This window comes from Chiroxiphia lanceolata, chromosome 1, assembly GCF_009829145.1.
Source record: "Chiroxiphia lanceolata isolate bChiLan1 chromosome 1, bChiLan1.pri, whole genome shotgun sequence".
Classification (NCBI taxonomy): Eukaryota; Metazoa; Chordata; class Aves; order Passeriformes; family Pipridae; genus Chiroxiphia; species Chiroxiphia lanceolata.
Window position 1 is genome coordinate 63,684,093 of NC_045637.1, and position 13,664 is coordinate 63,697,756.

General features: G+C 44.7%; 1 protein-coding gene across 1 annotated transcript in view; it reads right to left on the reverse strand.

The window, feature by feature from the left end:
• Nucleotides 1-12,478, reverse strand: part of CTNNAL1 (catenin alpha like 1) — a 59,677-nt gene extending 47,199 nt beyond the window's left edge. The window contains 1 exon segment of the mRNA XM_032681560.1: nt 12,284-12,478. Coding sequence (XP_032537451.1) covers nt 12,284-12,409 — 126 coding nt within the window. The 5' untranslated portion in view covers nt 12,410-12,478.
• Nucleotides 12,479-13,664: the final 1,186 nt, after the last annotated feature.

Consider the following 13,664-nt stretch of genomic DNA (forward strand, 5'->3'; position numbering starts at 1 on the left):
CACTGCTGCTATCCTCCCCTCTTTTTTCCACATATCCAAGAGAAGAAAATGTTCACTCGATAATGCTCAGTGAGGCTTGACCACTGATTAAAGCTACCTTGTTTACTCTTATTGCCACGTGCCTTGCAAGTCAGAGAACTACTGCCCTATCTTCCCCTACAAAAAGGGGGGATGTCTCCAGAAATTAGTGACCACAATAAAGATCTGAATTTTCAGATAATTCAAGATCAAGCTTTCTTCTCTTTTTATACAGATGTACGGAATTTCACAGACTGAAATTTCTACCAAAATTTGCACCTTTGGGCAACTTGACATGAGCTGGCAAAAACAGTTTTTCAAATTGGAAGTCCAATTTAGCCTCTTCTGATTATATGATACACCCATCAACAAGTACAGGGAACATGAGATAACATGTGTTTACCTATCATAAAATGCATGCAGAAGTAAAATTGGCTAACTCATCTGCTGTCTTGAAGTTTGCTGAAATGCACCACTACCTCACTAGAAAAGGTGAATGTAAGCTAAATGACCAAATAATTGGGTTTTGAGGCACACAAGGCAGTACATTTTCCTCCCCTCCTGTTGCCCTCCAGTTCACTAACTTCTTACCCAAAAGGGTAGATTTCATAAACAAAGCTATTACCCTTTTTCATTCCACATGTAGAATTCCTGTGCTTGATCAAGCCTAAGAAAACCCAACTCAGAGGGAAGTTCATTGTTTAAAGTGTACTTTCAAATGTGGTTAAAACAAAGGCAGACATGTTTTCAGCACCAGAGAGATGCAAGTCTGAGAAATAACTCAATTTACTTACACGATCAGGTAACCTCAAAACCAGACTGGCAAATGTTAATTGTGGCTTTTCTCCTTAACTTGCCTTTGTTAATGTACCTAACCGTCTACTACTTGTGCAAACAATGCTCTGAGCTGCTCTTTCCAAAAAAAGCCATTGTTGTGGAACTAAAAATTCAGACTTTGTAATGTAGCAGGGACAACACATTAATACCACCAACTGAGAATTCTTTCTATTCAAAAGAGGATCGGCTCCTGAATATACAGCAAAAGTTGCTTGTTAGTTCCACAAACAGGCAGCTTCCCTGGCATGAATACCAGCCATTCAATCCATCTTGCACTGAATGTTGCCAGCCAGGAGGGTTCCTACAGCCTTTTTCAGAGAAGGCTTCCCTAGCAGCATTTTGGCATACCACTTCCATTCAGAGCAACACCTGGTATTCCATTTTGAAAAGCACATACTTGCTCTAGAGATTAATAAAGAACTACGGCGTGCTATGGAAAAGGTTGTGCAAATCCAACTGCTATCCACCTACAGGAGTGCAAAACAAAACATTCATATAATCCAGGAACTATTATTTATGTTAAAGTGCCTATATGTTCTTTTGATTGCTTCACTGAAGAGCTCAAGGACAACAAAAACTCATTCAGTTGGAAAATTTAAGAACATTTAAATGTAACACGGAGATACAATGCAAAATCTTTGATAACTAAAAGGAAGCACTCCATACACCAGTCTAACTCCTACATGTTAAGCACTTGCAACATTGGACAGTATTACCCTTCTACTTCTAAACTATTTTCACACCTGTGAATAAACAAACAAACAAAAATACCATCACAAACCCCATGTTTACAAGATTATGTTATTACAGACCAATTTTGCTCTATTGCTATTTGAAAATACAGGATTTTCGTGGTTCTAAATGGTTACACTCATTCTGCTTAATACAAATATGTTTCTCTAAAACAAAAGCAACAACATTTTTTTTATTTTTCCATATACATCTAAAAGAACTTTAGGAATTGCTCTTACATTACTGCTGTAACTGATGTTTAGGAGTTATCTTACCATTTGAGAATTCATTTTATGCATAAAGCCAAAAAAATAATCCGATTCAGTATCTAAAGTAGATTAATTAGTAACAAGTTGGCACTAGAATCTATATCACTGCACATTGACATCATTAGCTTTAAACAAGGCTATTAATGGAATGTAATATAACTCAATGAGTAAAAAATAGAATTTAAGGTTCTAGCTAGCAAGGGTTATACTTCGTCAATGAATTAAGAAATGTAAAATAAATCCATGCAGAAAGCTATAGGCTCACAGTACCATACAGCAGTTTTACTGAACTATAATCAGAGTTGTTTGCAACCATTAATTCATAAATCATCCTTTGGGGATTTCCCTACCTAATCTATCTAAAACCATCTGTTAACAATGCTGAATAGCAAGAAAGCTGCTCTAATTCTTCTTGTGCAGGATCACAGAGAGGCAGTTCTGATTTAATAGTCATTCTAATGGAGAACTACAAAAATTTGTTTAATCTGTAGAAAAGTCATTAATCAGATCTCAAAAATATGAAAGATAAAATTCCATTGAAAAAGATTTTCAGCTATGTCAGTAAAAAGCATCTTCCTTCAGCTACTTGAAACGCTAGTCTGACTCATTTATCACATCAAAGACTAAGGTATAGAACATCATAAAGCAGCAGCCAAGCTTAAAGCCAATTTCAGTATCCAAGGGTTCATGGAAAAAGAAGCCTGAAACCACAGCTGTTTCATGATAGTGCTGTTGCACATGTGATAAAATGTTCAAGTGTAATTTTCTTTGTAAAGTAAAATATCATTAGTGATAGTAATATCAATAATTATTAATGTAACAAAATTTTAACAATATTTTAACTTACCTCCTTAGTCTATTCTATGGTACTCCTGGCCACCACAGTATACCTTAAAAACCACAATCGTAAATGACCCTCTATTTCTCTTTCACTTTTCATAACGACCTAGCTCCAATGACTAAACGCTGTCAATTAAAAACTAATCCCAGTAAAAGGAAAACTGTGATCACATCAGCCAAGAAATACAATTGATACTTTTACTGAAATAATCACCTTTTCGACATCCAGATGACAATCTCCTAAGACTAATTTTTCTGCATAAATCCAAGAGAAAGAATTAGGCTCCTTTAGGGGCACAGAGCACCAAGTGTAGGCTGTAGGCTGAGTAACAGCTGAGCTGCTGCCAGAAAAAGAACTTGTATGGAGTGGAAGATGCTTAACACAAAACAGAAGCTCACAACTTAACCCACAATACCTATGGAACCACGGGGAAAGGGGTAGTGAGTTAGTGACTAATTGAAAGTAACGAGGTGCAACTCTGTTCCCAGGCAGCATACCATATGCTTCCAGACTCACAGCAGTCAGAGCGTAGGACTCTGCATCCACGGCAGTTTCCCCGCAGTACAGATGTAAACTAAGAAGAGTTTAGCAGGAGGTTTGCTTCACTCTGTACAAGTTATAACGCAAGCTTTTACACCACAATTCATAATTTTATTACTCAACAGTAGTGCCAAGTTTCAAGTCTAAAGTGAGTACCAAATTAACTCACAAGGGAGAAAATTCTGGAAAAGGGGGTAACTTCTCAAAGCTTGCAACTTACTAGGGTTTTTGAAGTAACAAAAAACAAAGACTAGGTCCCAAGAAGCATTTTAAAAGGAATGTGCTCAGATTTATTTTTTTTTCCCCTCAGATGCACTGAGAAAAGCAATGAGTTTAAGACAAATATGGATCGCCCGACTTTTTCCAAAAAAGGATTTTCCAATCCACCAAGAAAAGCCATAAGGGGCAAGCACAAGCCCTGGTACCATACTGGAGCAGCAACAGCCAGCAATGTAAAACCCCTTTAACACCTTAGACATATGAAAGGGAAAGACCTAGAGGTACCAAAAAAATGCCCAGTGAAACAAGGCAGCCAAGGGACTTGCTAGAACAAATCTGTCAGTGCATCTGCTGCATGGGAAATGCAAATAAGTTGAAATGGATCTGAGCTTGGACTGAATGTTGAAGTTCAGGAAGGGAAGGAGACTATGTATATTTCTTAGTTTTATGAATGTTGTCCAGAGTGTATGAGACGCTTCTATTTAGAAGATGCTTCTATTTAGAAAAGGGCCACAGCAGACCTCGATGAAGAAGATGGTATCTACATTCGATATCGTACCAATGGAAGCCTATTTAACCTAAGGCGACTGAAGGCCCACACTAAGACCTTAAACCATCTCGTCCGGGAGCTGCTTTACACTGATGACGCCCACACAGAAGCAGCTCTGCAGCGTTGAACATCCTGCTTTGCTGAGGCTGCTGAGCTTTTTGGGCTGGAAGTCAGCTTAAAGAAGACAGAAGTCTTCTGTCAACCTGCACCTCAGGAAATTTTCCATCATCCCCATATCACCACTGGCAAATCAGAGCTCAAATCAGTCCAGCAGTTTAATTACCTAGGTAGCATCATCTCCTCAGACAGTAAGATCGATGGAGAGATAGACAACAGGTTAGCAAAGGCATATAGAGCTTTCGGAAGACTCCATAAAAGATTTTGGCAAAATAAAAACTTGAAGAAAAGTAGAAATACCAGTGTTTACAGAGCCATTGTGCTGTCTCTCTTATATGGATCTGAATCATGGGTCATCTACCACCGCCACCTGCGACTCTTAGAACGCTTCCATCAATGCTGCCTCCCTACAATCCTAAACATCCACTGGTCAGATTATGTGACCAATACATCTGTTCTAGAACAAGCAGCAGTCACAAGTATAGAGGTCATGTTGCTGAGAACTCAGCTGCGTTGGGCAGGACATGTCTCAAGGATGAAGGACCACCGCCTCCCTAAGACTGTGCTTTATGGTGAACTTGCCACTGGCTGCCGTAAGAGAGGAGCCCCGAAGAGAAGATACAAGGACTCCCTGAAACAACACCTCAGCCTTGGCCATACTGATCTTCATCACTGGTCTACTCTGGTCTCCAATCGGAAAGCCTGGAGGCACACTATCTTTAATGCTGCTGCTTCTTTTGAGAACGCACGCAGGACCACTCTAGAGGAGAAAAGACAACGCAGAAAGAATCGTGTCCTGCTGATAACCATCCAAGGAGTCTTTCTGCTGTGCCTTTTGCAACTGGACTTGTCTATCGTGCATTGGTCTCTTTAGCCACCAGCGTGCTTGTAGCAAATGTCGGTAGAGTCCTTCACAAATCTTCGTTCATGAAGCCTAGCCATGATGATTTAGAAGAGTGCCACACATGTACAACCCAGACAAAATAAGCCTTGTGAAGCTCCTTGAATACATCCAGAGGAAATATTCTTCAGCAAGGAAGCATACTAAGGTCCACGTCTACAGGTATACTGAAAATCTCAGTCTGAGTTGCTGTTCAGAGTTCTGCTGCTACTGGGTTACAACATGAGCAACCTAGTAGTTTCCCGTTACCTCAGAATCACAGAAGGGTCAGGCTGGGAGGGACCACAGTGGGTCATCTGGTCCAACCACTCTGCTAAAGCAGGGTCATCCTAGATCACACTGCACAGAACTGGGTTGTCAGTCCTTGAATATTTCCAGTGTAGAGGACTCCACAACCTCTCTGGGCAACCTGTTCCACTCACAGAATAAAGAAGTTACTCCTCATATTCAGGTGGAAATTCCTGTGTATCAGTTTCTGCTTGTTGCCTTTTGTCCTGTTGCTTGGCACCACTGATAAGAGCCTGGTTCTGTTCTCTTGGCACCCTCCTTTCACATACTTATATACATTGATGAGGTCCCCTCTCAGCTATCTCTTCTCAAGGTTGAACAGGCCCAGTTCCCTCAGCCTGTCCTTGTAGAAGGGATGCTTCAGTCCCTTAATCATCTTTACTGCCCTCCACTGCACCTGCTCCAGGAGTCTTATGTCTCTCTTGTCCTGAGGAGCCCAGAACTGGACACAGCACTCCAGATGTGGTCTCACTAGGGCTGAGTAGGAGGGGCAGGATCACCTCCCTCAACCTGCTGGCAATGCTCTTCCTAGTCCACCCCAGGATACCACTGGCCTTCTTGGCCCCTAGGGCACACTGCTGGCTCATGGACAGCTTGTTGTCCACCAGGACCCCCAGATCCTCCTCCGCAGAGCTGCTTTCCTGCAGGTCAGCCCCCAACCTGTACAAGGTTACTTCCCCCCAGGTACAGGACCCTGCATTTGCCTTTGCTGAATTTCAGAAGGTTCCTCTCTGCCCATCTCTCCATCCTGTCGAGGTCCTTCTGAAGGGCTGCACAGCCCTCTGGGGTATCAGCCACTCCTCCCAGCTTTGTGTGGTCAGCAAATTTGCTGAGGAAGCATCTGTCCCTTCATCCAAGTCACTGATGAGTAAGTTAAACAGTACTGGGCCCAGTATTTTACCTTGTATTTTACCTTGGAGGACACCACAAGCGAAAGGCTTCCAACTAGACCCTGTGCCACTGATTACGACCCTCTGGAATCTGATGTTCACCCAGTTGTCAATCCGCCTCTGTGTCCATACAGCCAGTCCATGCTTCCTGAATTTGCCTATGAGGATGTTGTGATAGACAGTGTCGAAAGCCTTGTTGAAATCGAGGTAGACAATATCCGCTGCTCTCCCCTCATCCATCCAGGTAGTTGTTTCATCATAGAAGGCAATCAGGTGAGTTGTGATTTACCTTTAGCGAATCCATGCTGACTATTCCTGATCACCTTCTTGTCATCCATGTGGACAGAAATGGCCTCCAGAACAAGGAGCTCCATCACCTTCCCAGGGACTGAGGTGAGGCTGACAGGCCAGTAGTTCCCTGGGTCCCCCTTCTTGCCCTTTTTGCAGACTGGGGTGACATTTGATTTCTTCCAGTCCTCAGGCAACATTCCTGATCACCACAATCTTTCAAAGATGATCCTGAGTGTCCTTGCTATGGTGTCTGCCAGCTCTCTCAGCACTCACGGATGCATCCTGTCAGGGCCCATGGACTCATGGATGTCAAGTTTGCCTCCCTGACCAATGGAAAGTCTTCCTTCCAACATTCCTTTACACTAGTCTCCTGGGTCTGAGATTCCTAAGGGTTGGTCTTGTCAGTGAAGACCAATGCAACCAAGGTGTTCAGTAACTTTGCCTTCTCTGCGTCCTCTGTTAACAGGGTTCCCCCTCCATTTAGCAACAGGTCCACATTATTCTTAGCTTTCCTTTTGTTATTTGTGGATTTGAAGAAGCCATCTAAGGACTTCCAAGCCAATGAATCCACAAAACAGCTTCCCCTGAGACACTGCTAGCCTACAGACAAAATTCAAAGACCAGTGTCATGGAACAGTAGCATACTGAACTTCATATCTACAGTTTTACACTTTTCTTAAATCTCTCTCACTCGGACAGCTCATGCTTTTTCAGTGCCATGGAGAATAATATCAGTTCCACTAAAGATACAGTAAAGTATCAGCTATTACAGTCCATTTCTTCAGATGTTATAACCCTGATGTACTCAGTTACTTCCTTACCACAGTTTTGTTCTATTCCTTTGAAAGAAAATAAGAACAGAGCAGAGCAGCTCTTCATAATTGTGCTAAACTACAAAAGAAAGCAAAGTGATCTCTACTCCAGAATGTACCTATGTGATGTACTCAGAGAATCTGTGTAATCAAAGTGACTGCAGAACAGGTTATAAAAGTGTTAGATAAAATGAACTGGAACAACTTGACAACATTAGATGTTATTCACTAAGATTTCAAGGGGCTAAAAGATACAACGAATTATATCAACTTCCTCATGCAATCTCCTGCCTAAAACTAGATCAACAGTTGAGGTATGAAGGTTGCCCAACAATTGTACATGGAAAATCAATACAAAAAGTTAGGAAGAAGTAGTGGAGACCTGCATAATTATGACATATTGACAAAGACTCAACATAGTGTTTGTTAAAGGAATTGCTGCCTCACAAAACAACCAGATTTCTCTGTAGACATTACAGATCACATGGATAAGAAGGTACTCTGCTGAAAGAAAACTAGGAAATAAAGTGCATACTATTTCAAAGGACATTAAGCAAGTCTATGAAAGAAACAGAAGCCCTTTTGTATGAGTATTTTACTTATTAAGAGACAGCATGATGAGAAGATGAAGGATAAGAGAAAATAAATGACTGCACACTTTAATAGAGGGAGATGACCGATGGACTTACATAGAAACCTGCATTGTAACATGGATTATTACATATAATCATAAAGAGGGAGGAGAGATAAGCAAACTTCCTGTCAGATCATCTTTCCAGCTCGTCCCTCTGTCTAGCAGCCCTGTTCTCTACAGTATCAGACACTCTCCAACTCACTGTGGAGGAGTTCACATGCCTGTTGAACATGCTGGCCCATCACCCCAACATTCAGACCATTAAAAAAGATGTTAAACAGTACTGTCCCCCATATCAGTCCCTGATAATTGATCAGAAAAAAACAGAGAAAAGGTCACAGATTATATACAGACCTCTAGCTTGATGTACAATGGCTATTCTACAGTCATATCTTCAGTCTGAAAACTGCATCAGTGAGCTTTTTACAAAAGTAGAAAAACATCAGCTGTTGGTTCTTCTTTGGGCTCTAATAATTAACTCCAGAAACTTATGGAAAAACAGAATACTGACAGAATATTATGTAATGGTATATAACGTTTACTGAAATAGGAATTATTTTAGCTAGCTTCAGAGAAAGCAAGGAAACAACACCAAAGAACAGGTTTGTTTTATCCAACTCAAGGCATGTGCCACTGTTAACTTAAGTAGAATCTAAGACTGAAAACAACAAAATTCAGAAGCTTTGGTATCATGGGCTTTTTGTAGTTAAATAAAGAAAAGCTTAAAAACTTTTATTTTTGACTATATAGATCAAGTCAATTCCAAAACCTCTGACAGTATATCCTATACCAAGAAAATTGGAAAAACATGTTCAGTAATATATGGGCACACAATCATTCTCCAAAGTGCCTATGACAAAATGGGATTTCTGAAGGTTGAACAGCTAGTTGTAATCACAGAGGTCTGCCCTCTGGATGCTGGAGGATAGGTTACCTTCAACTGTGAAAACTGTCTTCTTTTGGGAATACAGAAGCATAGAATGCTTTGGGACAGAAGTGACCTTAAAAGTTATCTAGTTCCACCGACACCCTGCCAAGGGCAGGGCCACTTTCCACTAGACCAGGGAGCTCAGAGCCCCACCCAATCTGGCCTTGGACACTTCCAGGGATGGGGCATCCACAGCTTCTCTGGGCAACCTGTTTCACTGTCCCACCACCCTCATAGAGAAGAATTTCTTCCCAATATCTAATCTAAACATATCTTCTTTCAGCTTAAAGCCATTCCCCTATGTCCTATCACTTCATGCCTTTGTAATAAGTCCCCCTCTAGCTTTCTTCTAGGTCCTTTTTAGGTACTGAAAGGCTGCTACAAGTCTGTCCAGAACCTTCTCTTCTCCAGACAGACAAGAGCTCAAAGCTTCCCTCCTTTCCCCAAGCACCTCATTGTAAAGGTTGACAAGATCCTATTCTGCAGTTTCTCAGAAGGCTTCCTTAGAACAGATCTAGACAGACAAACTCCTACAGCTGTGAAAATACCCAACTGCTGCTAGAGAAGCACCCAGGTACATAATGGCAGCTGTGGAAGTCACTGGTGGAACCACATCCTGGAAAGTGCTTTTCCCTGCCTTTGCCTTTCCTCAACTGCTTAAATGACTTGTTATTAAATGAGTCAGCACTGACCACTTCAAACACCCTTCCTGACTTGTGTTGCCAAAAGCTTTCCATAAAAAAAAGTAAAATCCAAAATAATTAGACTGGAAATGGGTAGCGGCAGTGAAGGAAATGTCTAGATTTTTGAAGAATGCCATACTATTTATGCGTGGAACACTGAACTAAAGACACCTATCCAGAAGAAGAAAATTCTACTTATTTTAAAGAAAATTGTGGTGTTTGACCCCAGAAGCCCCATTTTCTGAACTGCATGCCACATGCTTTCCAAAATAGTGTACAATGATTCTTTTCACAGTACAGCTGTGTATATAGTGAAGAAGTATTAGCACATATGCCTTAATACTGCGGCTTAAATCTATCATCTTCTTTTGTCATTTGTGGTACTTCTAGAAATAAGCTGCATCAGGGTCTGAATAGACTCCAAGGGTAATTTCTCCCAGTGAAAACAACATAGTCTATAAGAAAAAAAAAAAAAAATCAAACAAAACAACCCTCACGTTTGCTGACTAAGAACAAGCGGTCAAACACATGTTTGCAACATTAAAATCAGGACGATGTACTGTACAGCACATGAATTTAATAACAATCAATGTAGCTTTTTTTTCCTTAAAGAAAAGATTTAGCTCCTCATGAAAGATTGAAAGTTTGTCAGACAGAGCACCTTTTGTTTCCTCTTTGCTTAAAGTAGTGAAAAGCAGTAGCAACGTTCTGACTGTTTTTTTCAGTAGTATACAAGTATCAGACTTCTCAGCTTTTAACAAAATGGTAAACTGTAAAGTTAACTTCACAGCAAGAAAAAAGCCCTTTGCAAGTGTATTTCCACAAGCAAAAAAACGAAGTCCTGAAGGTTACTGCCATACACAGCTTATGCGGAACCTAAAAACAAATTCTGAGACTAAGTACCGTATAAGCACCATTTTGCATAAATTCCCAAACAAAGCCAGCCAGTGAGATCTCTACTGAACAATCTAAATGAAACAGCACAGACAGAACTGATTAGCCACTACAGTAAGTGGGGCATTTTAGGAGTCAAGTGTAGAGAGCTACTGCTGACACAATCAGCAACTTCAGTCTGGATCTGAATAGATCTCAGTGCTCACGCTTCAAGGGAACAAGCTTGTCTGGAATCCTTTAGCAGCAAAAGAGTAAGCTCTGAGTGTTCACAAATGTTCAGACACCTTACCCTGCATATAGAGGAAGTGAAAGCTGCTTATCCCTTCTGGAAGATGCTGTCACAGGTTTTGTGGTCAATGAAAAATTATACATGACATATTACATGTCCAACAAACCCACAGAGAAGTAAAACCGTTGTTATTAAAGAGTATTCCAGAGAAATAAGAACGTGCACGTCTTCATTTAAATCTGTTAAAAGTAAGAATTTAACATTTGCAACTACATTCAGCTTTTGCAATTGGATCTGCTTCTGATTGCTCTTAAGCTTCCTAAAAGAGGTCTCCGTATTTTACCTCAGTTGTTTCAGGACTAGGAAATTTATTTAACTTTACCTTGCCTTGGAACAAGTGGTTCGGGCTTTGCAGAACTGACTGATTTCTCCAAACAGAAAAATAAATATACATAACCATGATAAGTACAGAAACACAATCACCAATCACAAACCCTTCCTGCAGCCCAGCTGTACAAACGCAAAACAAGGCTTACCACATTTGTTTCCAGATCGGCTATGATGATATAAACACAACCCGACCTCACCAGGACTAGTTATTTTTGTATAGCTGTTACATATTGCCTAAAGATTTTGTACAGATAGGTTTTTACTAGCTAACTTTAGTGATCGGTGCCCAAAGCACAAAAACTCCATACAGCAAACACTGTGCTGTTTTCATAGATTTTTTTTCAAGGAAGAAAATTTTATGGGGTATGTCAAACGCCAATTTTGTAACTAAGTATTGCCAAACACCGACTTTGTAACTAAAAAACCCAACAAAAACCCCACCAACGCCGAAGCGGCAGGCAAACAATTGCTTACCAGACCGATTTTTATTTTATTTTAAGGTCATTTAGCACTGTGAGGGAGACGTTAAGAGGTCACCCAGAAACAGTCTGCGTATTACTGAACTTCATAAAATCGGACACTACCCTGCGACGCGCTTAGAGCTCCAATCCATGCAACGCTCAAGCCAGACCGCGAAAACACAAAGCTCCGCCAAAGCCCCTGGAAGACGAGCGCTCTCTCGCCAGCGCCAAGCTCCGAGGAAAGGAGCGCGCTCCCACGCGGACAGCCGCCAGGCGGGAGGCTCGGGAAGCCGGGAGCACCCGAGCGGCGGGGCAGTCCCTCCGCCCGCCACCCACCGCGGCATCCCGGGCTCGCCCCGCCGGCGGCACCGCAGCGCCCGGCGTTACGCAACACTCCCCGCGACCTTGCGGGGAACTTCGGAGCCTGTCTGGGGACGGACGTGCGAGCGGCATCACCCGCACGGCCCCCGCTCAGCCAGCCGCCACCGGCCGGCGGGACCCCGGGACGGGAAGAAGGGAGGGAGGGAGGGAGGGGGAGCGGCTCGGAGCAGCCACCCCCGCCCGCGCGGCCGGACAGAGGGGGCTCCGGAGCGCCGCAACTCGAGCGCGCAAACTTCGGCGGCGGTGGCCGAGCCCCGTCCCGAGCGGGCGGCGGGAGGCGGTCAGAGCCTCCCGGCGGGAGCCAGCGCTGCCGCCCGCCTCTCGAGGGCTGTGGGGCGGGGGATGGGGGGTGCAGGTGTCTCGCGGCAGCATTCCTACCTGCGACACCAGCGGCACCAGCGTCTGCTCCACGGAGCGCGTGCGGATCTCCAGCCCCGCGTCCGCGCCCAGTCCCGACGAGGACGACGAGGAGACGCCGCTGCTGCTGCACGGGGACGTGGCCATAGCGGGGGAGCCTGGCCGGGACCCCCCGCCGCCGCCGCCACGCACACTCCCGCACGACCGACCCTTCTCCCGGCGCTCCGCTCCGCTCCCCTCCGCGCCGCTCCGCCCCCGCGGCCGCCACCGCCCCCTCTCCCGTTCCCTGCCCGAACGCCGGGCGAAGCCGCGCGCGCGCGCGCGCGCGCTCAGCCAACCCCCCCTTCCCCGCCCTTGGCGGCCCCTTCCACGCCCCTCGGGACGGGATGGATTTAAAGAGGCAGCTCGCGCTTCTACGCTTCCCGCCCCTCCGCGGAGCCGGATCCCGGTGTTTGCCGCCTACCCTCGTGCCCCTCCTTTCCCGCGCCCGTAGCCCCCCGCCCCACCCCGCAGCCGGCGGAGGAGGGGAAGCTGGGAGTCGTCCCGCCACCACGGCTGCCAGCGGGGGTTTCCCCGTCGGTCTCGCCCGAGGCAGGCTGGCGGGTGCAGGCAGAGGATCTGTGCCCGAGTGGGGAAAGCGGACCAGGCAGTGGCTGAGGGGCTCTGATGGCCCCAAGGAGGCGGGAATCCGGGCCCGTCACCGGGGCAGCAGCGGGGCTGCAGCGGCTCCGGCTGGCGCGAACCCCGGGAAGGGTGGTCCCGATCGGGAAGTGAGGGGCGCCGGTGTGGGGGCCGGGGAGAGGCAGCCGGGGAGCCACTCTCTTTTTGGGGAGGGCTGCAGTCACGGTTCGCGTACTTTATAGCATGGGGGAAGGGGCCCTGATGGGTGTCTCGAACTAAACGCCTTCAGCTTTTCTTAGCAGCCTTAGAGCGAAGGGGCAAAAGGCTTCTCCTGGCTTTGAGTGATTTGTATTCCATACCTGGCACACGGGCTGCTCGCAGAGAATAGCTGTCGTGGATACCCGGCTTTGCCCAGCCCTGGTGCTAAAGCAAAGCACCTATGATCGATCTAGAAAGAAGGCGGCAAAAGTAATTCAAAGGAATAAAAATGGTTTGGTTTGTGTTGCGAGTTGGGGGATTTTTGTTGTTGTTCTGGTTTGGCATGGGCTAAACTCTCTTCACGTTACTTAGTACCCTGTATTTGAAAAGTGGCAGGACCTGGATGATTTCAGGTCTGATTTGGCTGTATGTATTTGGTATGGCTGGCTCTTCTACAGGCTTGTCTGCACAAAATTGTGGAAAGGGAATGGAGCTCTTCAGGCTGTGATCCAACCCACGGAGGCGTGAAGCAGATCCAGTCCAACACTGGGGTCACTCGATGCAGTGCTGTGTATGAGAGAGC